Raw genomic sequence first — 15,028 nt, forward strand, 5'->3', positions numbered from 1 at the left:
TGCCCAGGTTATAAATATGATAATAAATGTATTAAAATCAAAGAATGGTTCCAATGGAGGAATTAGATCATACCTGCTAATTTTCATTCCTTGAGTCTCTCCAGACTATACAAGTGGGTATATGCCACTATACAAGTGGGTATATGCCATTCTAAAAGCAGAGAACTAATGAGCGATATAAAATAAATAGCTGTAGATCTACTCATTGGGGATGGTCTGGAAAAAAAGGAATTATTTTTACTTATACTTTCTTTATTGCATTCAGGATCAGAATATAAAACAGCCAACAAAAACTAGCAGCAGGTATTCCTTACTGGCTACAACAGAGAATTTTTGATTTTTACAAATTATTTTTAAATTAGTTTCAAAAGCTCAAATTCTTCATTATAAGAGATAAAAACAGGCTAAAGACAAAGAAACCTTCTTTACACAAAGCTGTCATGAAACATCAGCTCCTGCCTCCTCCCTCTTCCCTCCTCCCTCCCAGCATTACCATCCCCCCTACTACCCGCATTTCCATTCTCCTCTCTTACATCAGCCCATCATCTCCCCACAATAAAGCAACCCTTTCTCCACCAAAATAATGTGTAAAGATCCTCAATTTCCAGGTTCAGATGTGATCCTATAACAGTCATGAGTCACTACAGGACAACTCCTTCCAATAGAAAAGTGATTTTTAAATCTGCCCTGGGGGAGAGCTAACCAGTTGGGTTTTCAAGATATCCCTGATGAATATGCATGAGAGAACTTTGTATGCCTACTACCTACTCTAGAAGTACATCTCACTCATATATATTCAATTAGGGATATCTTGAAATCCCAACTGGCTGAGGGTCCCCCAGGAGAGGTTTAAGAACCGCTGCAATAGAATATCACCTTAAGCTCTGTGAGAGGCCCTCATTGCTTAAAATGTTAACTATTAATTTAAAAATAAATATAAATAAAACAGTTACTTTCAACAAGAATTTTTTATTCAAAAAGAAGGAAATATCTTAAAATCTTAATTTCTGTACACTTTTCTGTATAAAAGTATGATGCAGCCTGCTTTAGCATATAAAAATGTAAAACCAACAAACTAGGAATAGATCCAATGTGATTGATCCAGCAGACTTCTGTTCAACCGGCTAAAAAGCAACGGCATACCATGGGTCACCAGAGGACATTTTTGTCCCTCCCTCCAATACACACCACATTATGAAAGCTGTGTACTTTTGCTTTTTGACCTTCTAGCTCCTCCTCCTGTGGGTCATGGTCCCTCCCTGACCCGCTTATTGGTATGCTACTGTTGAAATACTAGACTTTACGACATGAAGGAACCAAATACAGTATCTGGCTTTATCTCTTGTGTAAAGTCAGCATTTAACTGTAGCAGTCAAGGAAATAACTGACTAAAAATGAGAAAAGCATAGAGGCAACAACTGCTGATCCTTTCACTATAGCTGGTCCAGGATCCTGACCAGCTACTACCTAACAGCAGAATGTTTATTTCAGAGCTGCCTTTAAACCATTTGTTCATTTCCGCTTCATGGCCTCCAGCTGATCTTCAGTATTCAGCAATCAGCTTGTTCAAGCGAAACTTCCTGGAAATTTCTCTTCGAACATCATCCTGACAAGATAAGAAAAAGCACTGAGTATAGGCCCATGATCTTCAGCATCATAAGCAGTTTAAAGAACAAAATCATATTTAAACCTTCATAAACTTCCAATAGAGGTTTAGAACATAAAATGTGGCTTCCTGGGTCAGGCCAAAGGATGCTTCAAGCCCGGCATCCTGTCTCTGATAGTAGCCAATCCAGGCCACAATTACACAGCAAGAGCCAAAGAATTTTATCCATTCCTTGTTCATACACAGTGATAAGCAGTAGCTTTCCCAAGCCTAAATGGTTAAAGGTTTACAATCTTTTCCTCCAGCAAGTGGTTTACTCTTTTTTTAAGCCTAGATCTTTTGACAACAAATTCCATAGCTTCACTGCATATTGAATGAAAAATAAAATACTTTTCCAGTTTGTTTTAAAGTGCTATCTTATCGTCTCATGGAGCAATCCCCTGGTCTAGGTACTTTTTGAAAGGATAATTTATTTATCTGTTCCAGCTCACTCATGAGTTTACAGACGTATCGTATGTCTTGCCAGCTGTCTCTTCAAGCTGAAAACTCTAACCTGTTCTGCCTCTCTTTTAAAATGGAGTCCTTCATCCGCTTTATCATTTTTGTCTCCCTTTTCTAGTTCCCGTGTAGTATTTTTAGATGAAGTGACCAGGAGTGCACAGCACTCCAGGTGCAATCATACCCTGGATTGATACAGAGGCATGATATAAACTGAGCTGAGGATTTCAATATATTATCTACAAGCATTCCAAGATCCTTTTCCAGGATGGATTTAGGATTATTTTCATTTGTCCACATTAAATTTCATCCTCTATTTGGATGCCCAATCTCCTAATGTTACAAGCTTCTCTCAGTTCCTGGCAATCCACTCATATTTTAAGAACTTTTAATAATTTGTACTATCTGCAAATGTGATCACCTCACTCACTGCTTTCTTTTCTAGACCATTTTATTAAAAAAAAAAAAAAAAAGCGTTAAAAGCCTCAGACCTAGTACCGATCCCTGGGGCATTCACAATTTATCTTTTTTATTGATAACATTTACCATTTAGTTCTACTCTGTTTGCTGCCTTGTAAGCAGGTCCCAATTCATAATAGGCCTTTGTCTGCTATCCCTTGACTTTTTAGATTTCTTAGCGGTCTTTCATGAGGGACCTTGTCAAACAACTGAAAACCGTGGTGTTAATAACCATTATGCATATGGTTATTGACACCGTCAAAAAGTACAAAGACTAGGGGCCACTCGATGAAGTTACAGAGAAATAATTTTAGAACCAATAGGAGGAAATATTTTTTCACTCAGAGAATAGTTAAGCTCTGGAACGCATTGCCAGAGTTTATAGTAAGAGCGAATAGTATAGCAGGTTTTAAGAAAGGTTTGGACAATTTTCTGGAGGAAAAGTCCATAGTCTGTTACTGATAAAGACATGGGGGAGACCACTGCTTGCCCTAGATTGGTAGCATGGAATGTTGGCTTTAGCCAGGTACTAGTAACCTGGATTGGCCACCGTGAGAACGGTCTGACCAAGTAAGGCTAACCAATCTAACAGATTGGTAAGGCAACACTTCTCATTACTAAATCCATATTGGCTCTGCCCCATAATCCATGACTAACCATAGTTATTTGTTTTACTTTAATTATAATATACCTAAAAATACATTATTTGGACAGAAAAGTCTGGTTTTCCAAACAGCTTATAACATTTTGCCCTGCAGCAATGTGAAGCCCACTGTTCGGTAGTTTCCCAGATTACCCTTGGATCCTTTTTTCAAAAATTATTAAATTTGTCATCCTTCTATTCTCAGACACCACATTTGATTCCATTTTTTTAAGTTCATATAAAACTTCAGGGCAGTATGCTAGAATGGACATAAGATGAATTGGCAGAGAGCTGACAGGTTGTAGCACCTGAGCCCATTTTTATATCCCAGGTGTGCTTGAAGCACGGCAGATAATAACTGTACATTCCTTGTTCTGAGTTCCTTACTATTTGGGCCAAACGTTCTAGGAGAGGAATCAGCTTCAGGAGTTCAGTATCTTCCTTATTCCCCAACCAGCTCTGGATTGGAATTCTATTGGAAATCTGGAAAATGCAAAAGAAAAGAGCAACAGTGAGAATAAATCTTTATAGATTCCAGCCTCCCTGAATAGGGCAAAATTTGTAGGCATCTGCTATTTATAGAAAAGATAAGTACAATCTGAGTTCTCTCAGTAGCTCTGAGTGCAGAGGGCGATGTGTTCTATCTCCCTTTCACCTTCAAAGCTTTCCTTGATTGAACATACAAGAAAAATTAGATGACAATCCCTCTTTGGCAAGTTTCATGAAATGCTGTTGCTGCCACTTTGTCTGTCCATCCATATCCACTGATCTAGGGCCCTCTCCTTGAATCAGTTTGGCTGAAAGTTGGTAGGTGGGTCTTTTCCTGATAACCAACTGAGGACTATCGATCCATTAATTACAAAATAGGGCTGGGCAAGAGTTTTTGATGGGGGAAGAGAGTGGCTGGTGAAGCCCATCTTCCTATCTGCTGAGGAAAAGATGGAACAGACTACAGGTGGCAAATGGATCCCATGCCACAAGCCATTGAAGCAACCAGAAGAGTGAGAGTTTTTGATGGGGGAAGGGAGTGGCTGGTGAAGCCCATCTTCCTATCTGCTGAGGAAAAGATGGAACAGACTACAGGTGGCAAATGGTTCCCATGCCACAAGCCATTGAAGCAACCAGAAGAATGAGTACACTCAGTTTGTGATATAATATCTCTAAATTGTTTGAATAGGACCTTGAGAATAAAGGCATGAAGGGGCATTTTTGATAGGACATTTTGGGCAGGATGTCCAAAAACTCAGGAGAAAAAATGTCCATTTTCCAAAGCTGCCAGACGTCTTATCTTTTATTTTTGAAACTTACTTAGGTATAAGTTTTGGTCCTTAGGATGTCTATCTTTTTTGGCTATTTTCAAAAATAAAAATGTCCCCATGAAAAACGCACAAAAGCAAGTTTGTAGATGTACCCAACTCTCTTGTCTGATTGTGGCAGAGGAATCCCCATCAGCTAAGCCTGTTTTGGAGGTTTTTGCTGGCTCAGCTGATGGGGATTCCCCCTGCCAAGATCAGCTGAACCGCAGAGCTCTATACCCCTCCCCTGACATCCCCCAACATTTCTGCCTCCCCCACATCACCCGAGATCATGGAACACTCCTCCACATCACCAGACATCCCCAACCATGGAATACCCCCATATCTTCCACTGCAAAATCATCAGGAAGGAAGCCCACTCCTTCCTGCATACAAGACCACATGCTAAGAATGATGGGCCTTTCCCCACCCAATGCATCTTGGGATGCAGTGGGTGGGGCCTAAGGCCCTGATTGGCTCAAAATGGCATTGGGAGGGGAAATGCCCATCATTCTCAGCACACGGCCCTGTAGGCAGGAGGGAGTGGGCTTCCCTCCTGCTGATTTTGCAGGATGTCAGGTGATGTGGGGGGAGGTGTTACATGGCATTGGGTGATGTGGAGGTGGGGCCAGAAATGTTGAAGGATGTTGGGGGTAGGGGTGTAAGGCTCCGTGGCTCAGCTGATCCTGACAGGGGGAATCCCCATCAGCTGAGTCAGCAGGAATCTCCAAAACTAGCTTGATAGAGATTCCTCTGCTGCGATCAGCTGATGGCAAGCCCTCAATGCGCTGTCCCCTCATCTCAGGATGGTGGGAGGGGGTCAGTGACAATGGGGGGAGTAAGGGAGGATCATACCTTAATCCCTCCAGTGGTCATCTGATCTGTTTGGCCAGCTTTGGGCACTTAAATGCAACTAAAACAGATCTAACTGCTGGTGTCTAAGTTCCCTCTAGGAGAGTTTTTATTATCGCTGCAGTACGTCCAGGTTTAAGCTCACCCGATTCCCGCCCATAACACACCTCCTAATACGCTTCTTTGAGCTCTAGAAGTGCTGCTGCATATCCAGAAAGTTGGTTTTGATTATTGGCACTTGGATGTCCCTGCTATTAGGACGTACAAGTGCCAACTCAGGCAGGTTTATGGACGTCTTAAAGTTTTGATTATGCCCCTCTTAGTTTCATTCAGAGTTGCTATGTATAAAGAACCTTACTAGGTCTTAGTTTCATACTCCAGGAAAATTGATTTTTCCTATTTGAAGCAACATAGAGCTAAAATGTAATTGGATTTATGCTAATTGGATTCTAAACTGGGAATTTGTCTATTTTCATTTGTTTAAGTAAGATAGCTCAGTGGGGGAGTGGTATAAGGTTGTGTGCCTGCTCTTTTTTATACTAGTGCTGCCCGATTCAGGAAAAAAATTTTGATTCAATTCAGCCTATTGAATCGATTTTTTTCAATTCGATTTTCCTGCCCAATTGGGTGGTTTTTTTCTAAACATCCTGGTGGGTTTATTTTATCCAGTGCTTTCAGTTGTTTGCTTTGGGTTTATTTTATAGCCTCTTCACCCCCTTTGCCCTCTCCTACCCACACTGGTCCTGTGGTATAAACAAAAAATACTTTTCCTCTCTCTGTTAAATCCTAGCCCACGTTCGCGGTCTAACACCAGCTCTGGAAGGATACACATTTCAAATCTGACATATTGTAATCGCAAAACAGAAAATAAAATTATTTTCCTACCTTTAGTTGTCTGGTCATTTTTCAAATCATGTTGATCCCATGTTGGTCTGGTTGTCTTCTGATCAGGCTCTCCTTTCTCCATGCTAACCATTCATCTTTCATCTCTGTCCTCCCCTTCTGTTTCCCTTTCCTCCCCCGGAACTCTGGCATCTTTCCTTTTGTTCATCTCCATCCCCCTCCCTGCAGCTGCAGCAATGGACCCCACCATTTACAGATCCACCATCTCTTCTTTTCTCAACTAACCTTTCATCCAGCATCTCTCTTCTGTGTCCCTGTCCCTATTCTCCTCTCCAGTACTGTCCCCCTTGTGTCCCTGTTCCTATGCTCCCTCCATGCCCAGCATCTTATCTCTCCCCATATCCAGCTTCTTCTTTCTCTCTTCCTTACCTCCTGTATCCCCTTCCTCAGGTACAGGCTTTCTCCTACTATCTCTCCTGCCATCCTGCACCCTGCCCACCTACTTTGGAGAAGTATCTGTCCCTCTTGTACCCTTCCCCTTGTGGTCTTGCATTTCTTTCTCCCTCTCTCCATTAGTCCAGTACCTCTCCTCTGCTTTCCTCCCCCTCTTTTTGGTTTGGTCCCTCTCTTCCCTTCACTTTACCCCAGGTCTGGCATCTCCCCTCCCCTGTCCTTCCTTTCCCTCCCTCAGCACAGACCTGCCTCTCTGCCACGAAGGCACTCTTCCTCCTCCTCCCTCTGCACAGGCCTGCCTTCCCGCCGTGAAGGCCTGTTCCCCCCCTGCCGTGAAGGCACTCTTCCTTCTTCCCGCCGCGAAGGCCTGCTCCCCCCCACAAAGGCCTGCCCACCCCGCCACGAAGGCACTCTTCCTCCTTCTCCCCCCGCAAGCCTTCATGTTCCCCCAGCTTCCCCGCTCTTACTTTAAGCAGCTAATACGGCAGCCTGCAGGATCGCTGGTGCTATAGTGATCCCTGCAGCTACCCATCCTCAGCGGCACGTTCTCTTTGCTACAGTCCTGCCCCTGCTCCGACGTCAGGGGCAGGATCGCGGCAGAGAGAACGTGCCGCTGAGGACGACGGGCAGCTGCAGGGATTGCTACAGCACCAGCGATCCTGCAGGCTGCCAAATTAGCTGCTTAAGGTAAGAGCGGGGAAGCTGGGGGAACATGCAGGCCTTTCTGACTGACCCTCCCCCCTCAAGCAGGAGCGGCAGTGGACGGCCAGCAAGAAGCAGTGCTGCCACTCCTGCTTTAGGAAGGCACGGGGTAAGGGTCGGTCATCGAATCGGAAGGCCAATTTTTTAAAAAAATTGAATCGATTTGAATCGATTCACCTGGTTCGAATCAGTGAATCAATTTGAATCGTGAATCGGGCAGCACTATTTTATATCCCTTTAGCTAAGGTACTGAAATCTAAAATACTACTCACATGGTATGGGAAGGTGTGAGGAGCAGGGTCTACAGCAACTGTGGTAGCCAGTTCTCTGTTCAACACAGATAGGTCCTTAACATAATGACCCTGAATGCAGATACAATCTTCTTGGAATAGACGGTGTCTTAGAGCGAGACAGAGAAAACCAAATACAGGACTGTAGTCCTCAGGATTGTTATCAATTAATTTCTCACTCTATAGATCTCCACTGTAACAAAATGGTATTACTGTGCAGAAAATATTAGCTCCCTCCCCTCATCTCCCCTACTTTACACTCCTTTATTTTGTTTTATATTTAGTTCATACTTTTCCAGTGTTAGTTCAAGGTTACATTAAGGTTCGGTAGTATTTCCCTGTCCCTGAGGCAATGAAGGGTTAAATGATTTGCTGAAGGCCTCAAGGAAGGGTCTAGGATATTTCATCACAGTCAGTTCATTGTGTCTGTTCAACACAATGAACAGGCCGCTATGAATCATCCCATTCCAAGACTGGGTCTATTCAGCATTTGGGGGGCAATGTTCCCCCCCCCCAAAAAAATTATACTTTCCTCCTCCCTGTCCACGATCTGGCACCTGTCCCTAAAGCACTCCCACCCCCCTATTAGTCATAAATATATGGTCACACGTTCAAACTTGTCTCTTCCCCAGTCCTTCCATACCTATTTATTTTCCACCCCCACAAGCTTCAATGGTGAGGAAGAGAAACTATAAACAACCCATCCTTCTTAACATGCTCTGTGTTTCCTTTACATGATGTTTCCATATAAAAACAACACAGCTCTGTTCCATTATTAATCATTTTTATATACACGATCAGCTTGAGACTTCTCAAACCTCCTTCCCCCGCACAATTTTACAGACTCATTCCTAGCATGGCAGAGCAAAAGTTCAAGCATATGTCAAAGGACCAGTACGTCATGAGGCATCTGAACCAGTTTTAGGAGGTGAGGAGCAGTATGGGATGATTCAGAGTGGCTATGATGAACTGTCCCAAGATGAACTCCATCAAGGAGTGCCAGTGAGCTTTGATTCCTGGTCTCTCTTTCTCTCTCTCACAGCCTGTCACGATAACCACTAAACTACTCCTTCACTATAATACTACTAATCATTTCTATAGCGCTGTTAGATATACGCAGAGCTGTATATTAAACATGTAAGAGACTAACTCTGCCTGCCATGCCTTGCCCTTCTTCCCTACCCAGTAATTCCTTTCTCCCATCCATCTTCTACATAATTGACTCTCACCGAATCAACTTCTTCTGTGGATCCAGAAAGTCCATGATATTTTCGCCATATTCCTGCTTTGCTGTGGTGAAGACAAATATCTGAAAAACATTTTTGAAAGAGCAAAGACACAATCTAAAGCAGCATTAGCTAAGAGGTCTCTATTTCTGTATACCATGGAATTGTGTGTCCCATATCCTTTAACAGATCAAGATTTGTGGCTCTCTCTTACTCCAGGTGTAATGCATATCATAACTGCATCATGCTCCCTTCCCCAACATACATTTACACATAACCCTCTTCCCCCACCCCCCCCACACACACACCCACCTCTTGCACCAGGAGCTTCGCAAGACATACAGGTACTAAACTCAGAGCTGTATTGCCAAGTTCTTACCTCATACATTTTGGAAATGGTTTCAAGAAATTCCCTGCAGAAAGGCCTCAAATTCAGGTACACCTGCAACAGAATAAAGTACCAACTTCATGTCTTTCCTTCCCACTCTTGAAATAAGATTATATATCCATTATGGTCCAAACACAAAGAATATCCTATAGAATAGCCAGTTTTATATCTATTTGAGCCATGCAAACATAAGGTAGGCATTTGGAGATAGGATGGGGATAGTATGATACCTCTTCTCCGGTCCCAAGCATCAGGCAGTAGAGGGTCTTGGACTGATATCTCAGCAAACTGTTTTTTTTAAATTTCTCTCCCCTTATGCTCCATTAACACAATATAATTGCAGAAAAAGATTAATGAAGGTTTATTCGGGGCTGGTTTTATTTTATTAGTCTAGTGTCATAATGTCCAACTATTCGGTTGAAAGCTTGGAAAATAATCCAGAAAATATTTTACATCTCATCTTATTTTTATTATGAATTCCAATCTTTGACACCAGAAATGGGCAGCAGGGTGATTCTTAACTCCACTTTGTACACTTCTACACAATCAATGGACTTTGCTTGTCCTGGAAAAGAGGATGTAGCCCAGGGGTCTCAAAGTCCCTCCTTGAGAGCCGCAATCCAGTCGGGTTTTCAGGATTTCCACAATGAATATGCATGAGATCTATGTGCATGCGCTGCTTTCAATGCATATTCATTAGGGAAATCCTGAAAACCCGACTGGATTGTGGCCCTCAAGGAGGGACTTTGAGATCCCTGATGTAGCCTTACAAACTACCACTTTGGCCCAAATCCCTGCCTACTAGCTGGATAATGATTGCTTATAAAGAGTTTGCAGAATTTCTCTCTAGGATTGTCCATATCTCCTTGTCTACAGGTGTACTGCCCTCTCAAAAGGGCAAGTGTCCAACCTATCTTGAAAAGCTCGGCCTTGGACACTTTACATCCTAACCAGTCACTCAGGAAAATGAAGGCAAAAGTGTTTTCCTGAGTGACAGCGTTTCACCACTGGCCCTGGTCTAACTTCTCACTATACAGTGGTGCCTCACACAACGAACTTAATTCGTTCCAGGAGCAAGTTTGTTATGCGAAAAGTTCGTTATGTGAAACGCATTTTCCCATAACAATACATGTAAAAAAAAATAATTTGTTCTGTAGCATAAAATATGCTAAGATGACATAAAAAAAGATAAATTTACCTTGTTAGAGCTGTTAGCATGATATAGAGGGGATATATGTGAAGGGGAGGGGAGACAGGGGTTTTGTTGATCCTTGCTGTGTATTATAATCACCCCCCACATACTCCCCAGTACCTTTTTTAATTCCTCCCATCTTTCCCAGCCAGTGGCGTACAGGCCAGAAGCGCAGAGATCAGGAGCAATTCCTCTGCACGCCTGTGTGGGCCCATGCCGATCTCCGAATGGCTGCAGTTAGTTCTTGTGAGTCCCGCGAGAGCTGGCTGCAGTTAGTTCTTGTGAGTCCCGCGAGAGCTGACTGCAGCCATTCAGAGATCAGCGCAGGCCCAGGCGGCAGGGGGGAGGTTTAAAAATATGCGGTGGCGGCGGGGGGAGGTTTAAACATATGCGGTGGCGGCGGGGGGAGGTTTAAACATATGCGGTGGCGGCGGGGGGAGGTTTAAAAATATGCGGTGGCGGCGGGGGGAGGTTTAAAATATGTAGCGCCAGTTAAGCGATGCAGCTCGGGCGACTTCGTTGTGTGAAACAAAGTCCGTTGTACGGATCAAGACAAGAAGTTCGTTGTGCGCAGCGTTCGCTGTGCGAGGCGGCCGTTATGCGAGGCACCACTGTACATTTATCTATAAACATTCATCAGTGTCCCCTGATGACAGCATCGTTGACTTTTGAACAATAAAGCTTGTGTACTGGTTGATTAAGACATCTCTCTTGCCTTTCTTTGGTTTTGTTTGTACCAGTAATATGAATACACAATTTTGATGGAATTTAGTTTGCCTGTTATATACGGTAAATTTGATGCTGCTCTTGTGGTCCATAATCACCACATCCTTCAGTTTGTTAAAATGTGGTCTCTTGTAACATAGTATATTGAAAATTGATCGCGTGGACGTTTTATTTTCCGTTGCATTCAATTCAATATGTGCTCCTATGAACTTACTTTGCTTGTTTATCAAATAATCCCAAGTATTATAGTACCATCTTATCATCAAATTGCTTGTTATTACTTTCTCTTTACCAAAAAATACAATAGACATATTGGAACCAAAAAAATAAAAAGTTTCTGTGGCACCATTCAAGGTGCTTGCTTTAGCAGTAGATACATACTGGATATTGTCAGTAGCATAATGAGAGTGAGAGGTGCTTCTCCCCCGCCCTCTTATCTAACCCCCCCCCCCACTCCTTCCTTGGGTCTGTGCACCCCTTCCCTACCCCGTACATCTTTTAACTTTCCCAGTGCATCACCAACTCGCTGCCCACGTCAGCTCTCCCTTTGACGTCAATTCCTATGCGCGAACCTTGAAAGTGGCATCAGAGGGAGAGCCGACGCTGGCACAAGCAGCAGGCTGGAGTTGCTGTTCAGGTCGGTGAAGAGCTAGAGGTACAGTGTGTGGGGGGGAGTGAAGGTGGACGCGCATGGCGTAGGGAGGAGTTGGAAGGAGTGGAGGCGGAGAGGATGAGGGGTTCCAACGCCCTCACCAAGAAGGCGCCAGAGGCAGACCACACCCCCCCCTTACTATGCCACTGAGTATTGTGCAACACCCCATGTAGCAGATATTTGAGGGGTAATTCTATAAAGTGGGTGCTAATATTTACAGGCTGAATATGCACAGAAATGGTTCGGCCGCAATCCAGTCGGGTTTTCAGGATTTCTCCAATCAATATGCATGGGATCTATTTGCATGCACGGCTTTCATTGTATGCTAATAGATCTCATGCATATTCATTGGGGAAATCCTGAAAACCTGACTGGATTGCGGCCCTCGAGGACCGACTTTGACACCTGTGAATTAGAATAATGACATATACCCACATATCTGTGTATACTTGTGTGTAAATGCCAAAATTCTAACTAAACACTATTACAGGTGGGTGTACACATAGGCAGAGTCTAGGCAGGACTCAATGCATTTAGCTTACATGCATATCTCCAGCATTTAGGTGCAAGCACTTTCACATAGGTGGCATAAGAACTTGTGCCTAACCGCATATACCCAGTTGCACTAGTATTCTATAGAGCAGTGTCTCACAAACTTTTTCGAGCCAGGGCACACTAAACCTAGTGTCCCCAGCTCGAGACACCCAGAAGTGCGCTGGTGTTGGCGTGATGATGACACACGCATACGTGATATCAGTGCGCCAATGTCAGCGCATGCACAAAAGGCCCTTCAAATGGGCCTTATGCTGAGAGAAGGACCTGCGCTGGAGAGAAGAACCAGCAGAGAGAAGAGGGGCTGGCATCGGGAGATTGCTTACAGGACGTGCCTCTCTTTGCGTGAGGCATGTCCTGTAAATAGTCAGCTGTGCTGGCATCTCTCCTCTTCCCCAGTGACCGTGGCATGCCTGAAATCTCAGGTGGCACACAGTTTGCGATACACTGCTATAGTGGAAACTAGGTACTTCCTCCTTTATAGGAAAGATGCCCTCTGAGCACCCTAAATATGAGGGATTTTCAAAACATTTCTGCACTTTTATTTTTTTTTTTTACGCTATTTATTAAATATCTCAAAAGCAAATGACATCACTACCTGTAAGATGAGCCGGCTTGCCTGACTAGTCACATGACATTCTATGACACACCCTCTTACCACTGCTCCTACCCCAACCATTTCCTGCAGAAACCTTTTGAAGAAGCCTCATATGAGTGCACTGTTATAGAATTGTCCTCTTGATGGACAAACCAATACAGGTTGGAGTTGAAGCATTTTGAGACTGTGCTAGGCATTTTTGTTATTTTTAGGCTTCTTGGAGCAGATTTTTATGACACTATGACTCCCCAGCTTTCCACCATCCTCCAGCCCTCCTGACGGTATAATTTGCTGCACAAATAAACAAGAAATTAGTTTCACTGCATCCTGAGAGTTACAGACCTTGTAGTAAACATCCTGGAATGGAATGAGGAAGCTGAAATCAAAATGAGTGAGAGGAGCCAGAGAGCAGTGCATCAGCGTATCTTCCTAAAAGCAAGTACACAGGGTCAGAAGCTTTTTACCACATCCCAAGACTTTTCTTCCATCCAAACTTCCCCTAATCAAGACACCCTTTTAACTCCATTCCTCTCTCCACAACACAGCACCCATACTAACTGCTGCTCGTTCATCTCCCCCACACGGGGTGCTATACTAAATCTCCCTTTTTGCACAGCTCCAACCATACTAACAGTGGCATATAGCGAAGGAGGTTAGAACCCAGGGTGGTGGCACACAGCATTGCTGCGCCATTTGCCCCCCCCCCCACACACATACATACACACACTCCTGCTGCTTGAGCGCCACCCAGCCCTCCACATACCTCTTGAAATTTCGCTGGTGTGAGCATCTTCCACCTGCTGCTCGCACCAACCTCGGTGCCTTTCCAACGTCACTTCCTAGTTCCGTGACCAGGACATGACATAAGAAGGGAGCCGAGACCAGTGCGAGCAGCAGGTGGTAGATGCTGCTCGCACCAGTGAACACTTAAAGAGGTACGCAAGGGGCGTGAAAATGAAGAAAAGGCACCGGCACCTGGGGCAGTCGGCCCCCCTTTCCTCCCCTTACTACGCCACTGCACCCATCATCCCTCATCTGATTACCCCAACACAAGACCCCATACTAACCACTACCCTTCCTTTTTCTCACACAGCTTCCATCTGTTTCCCTAATACAAGATCCCAGTCATCCATCCCCCTCCATTTGACCTTCCATAATATATTAATACATTTAGAATTATCACTGAAGAGGAGAGGCCCCGACTACAAGGTGATGAGTGGCCTAGTGGTACAGCTGCTGCCTCTTCACCACAGAGATTGTGGGATTGAATCCCAGGGCTGCTCCCTGTGACGCTGGGCAAGTCACTTAATCCTCCATTGTTCCAGATACAAAATAAGCACCTGTATATATGTAAACCGCTGAGTGTGGTTGTGTAACTACAAAAAAGCAGTATACATGTCCCAATCCCTTTCCCCTTCCTTGTGGAAGGCTCTCCCCTGCCCTCATCATGTACTCGTAAAGGACACTGTCACTTCTTACTGCTCCTTCAACCAAGAAGGGGTCTCCAGCATCGCACTGCCTGACCAGGGTAGCATTGTCACACCCGAGAACCTTCTTACCAGTTCCAACACAAGAGTGCAGATAGGCGCACTGCGCATCTTGAAAGGAATTTCTTTCTTTCGGGACCTGTTAATGCCCGACAGTTGTGGAATGTTACTTAGGAACTTGTATCTGGAAATAAGATGGAAAAGAGATAAAGCAGATCAGCAATGTGAAAAGTTACCAGGTTGTGATAAACTAGTATTCTCAAGTACCATTGATTCACTCACGGATTAAAGAGTTCTTCAGCCTCATCTGAAGGAAGATCAGCAAAATATGGTAGTTCCAGACTCTTCTTTCTCTCTTTTTGTAGTGGAGAGCTACAGCAATCTGCCAAAAAAAAAAAATTTTGAGGGCATTTTTCAGGAGTTTGTCCTGGTTCCTGAACTGTAATCCGAAGGCAGATAAAGAAGAAAATGGTTCATTCATTCCAAGTTTCCCAAGTTTTATTTAAAATTTGATATACCACTTAAAAAATTGTCTAAGCGGTGTACAGAATTGTAAAAAGTTAAAA

At 43.8% G+C, this 15,028-nt stretch overlaps 1 protein-coding gene across 8 annotated transcripts in view; it reads right to left on the bottom strand.

Annotated features, from left to right (window-relative positions):
- Positions 1 to 953: 953 nt before the first annotated feature.
- The window catches only part of LOC117365719 (CTD small phosphatase-like protein 2), a 46,828-nt gene continuing 32,753 nt past the window's right edge, over positions 954 to 15,028 (bottom strand). For 7 of the 8 annotated variants that reach the window (XM_033956463.1, XM_033956461.1, XM_033956459.1 and 4 more), the window contains exons 5-12: positions 14,745 to 14,844; positions 14,535 to 14,646; positions 13,318 to 13,404; positions 9,247 to 9,309; positions 8,871 to 8,950; positions 7,624 to 7,750; positions 3,594 to 3,689; positions 954 to 1,606 (exon numbers count right to left, since the gene is read on the bottom strand). In XM_033956463.1, the coding sequence (XP_033812354.1) occupies positions 1,544 to 1,606; positions 3,594 to 3,689; positions 7,624 to 7,750; positions 8,871 to 8,950; positions 9,247 to 9,309; positions 13,318 to 13,404; positions 14,535 to 14,646; positions 14,745 to 14,844 (728 nt within the window). In that variant the 3' untranslated portion in view covers positions 954 to 1,543. The remainder of the gene's footprint in view (positions 1,607 to 3,593; positions 3,690 to 7,623; positions 7,751 to 8,870; positions 8,951 to 9,246; positions 9,310 to 13,317; positions 13,405 to 14,534; positions 14,647 to 14,744; positions 14,845 to 15,028) is intronic. The other variant, XM_033956465.1, reaches the window with a different exon arrangement.

Source organism: Geotrypetes seraphini, chromosome 8 (assembly GCF_902459505.1).
Source record: "Geotrypetes seraphini chromosome 8, aGeoSer1.1, whole genome shotgun sequence".
Taxonomy (NCBI): Eukaryota; Metazoa; Chordata; class Amphibia; order Gymnophiona; family Dermophiidae; genus Geotrypetes; species Geotrypetes seraphini.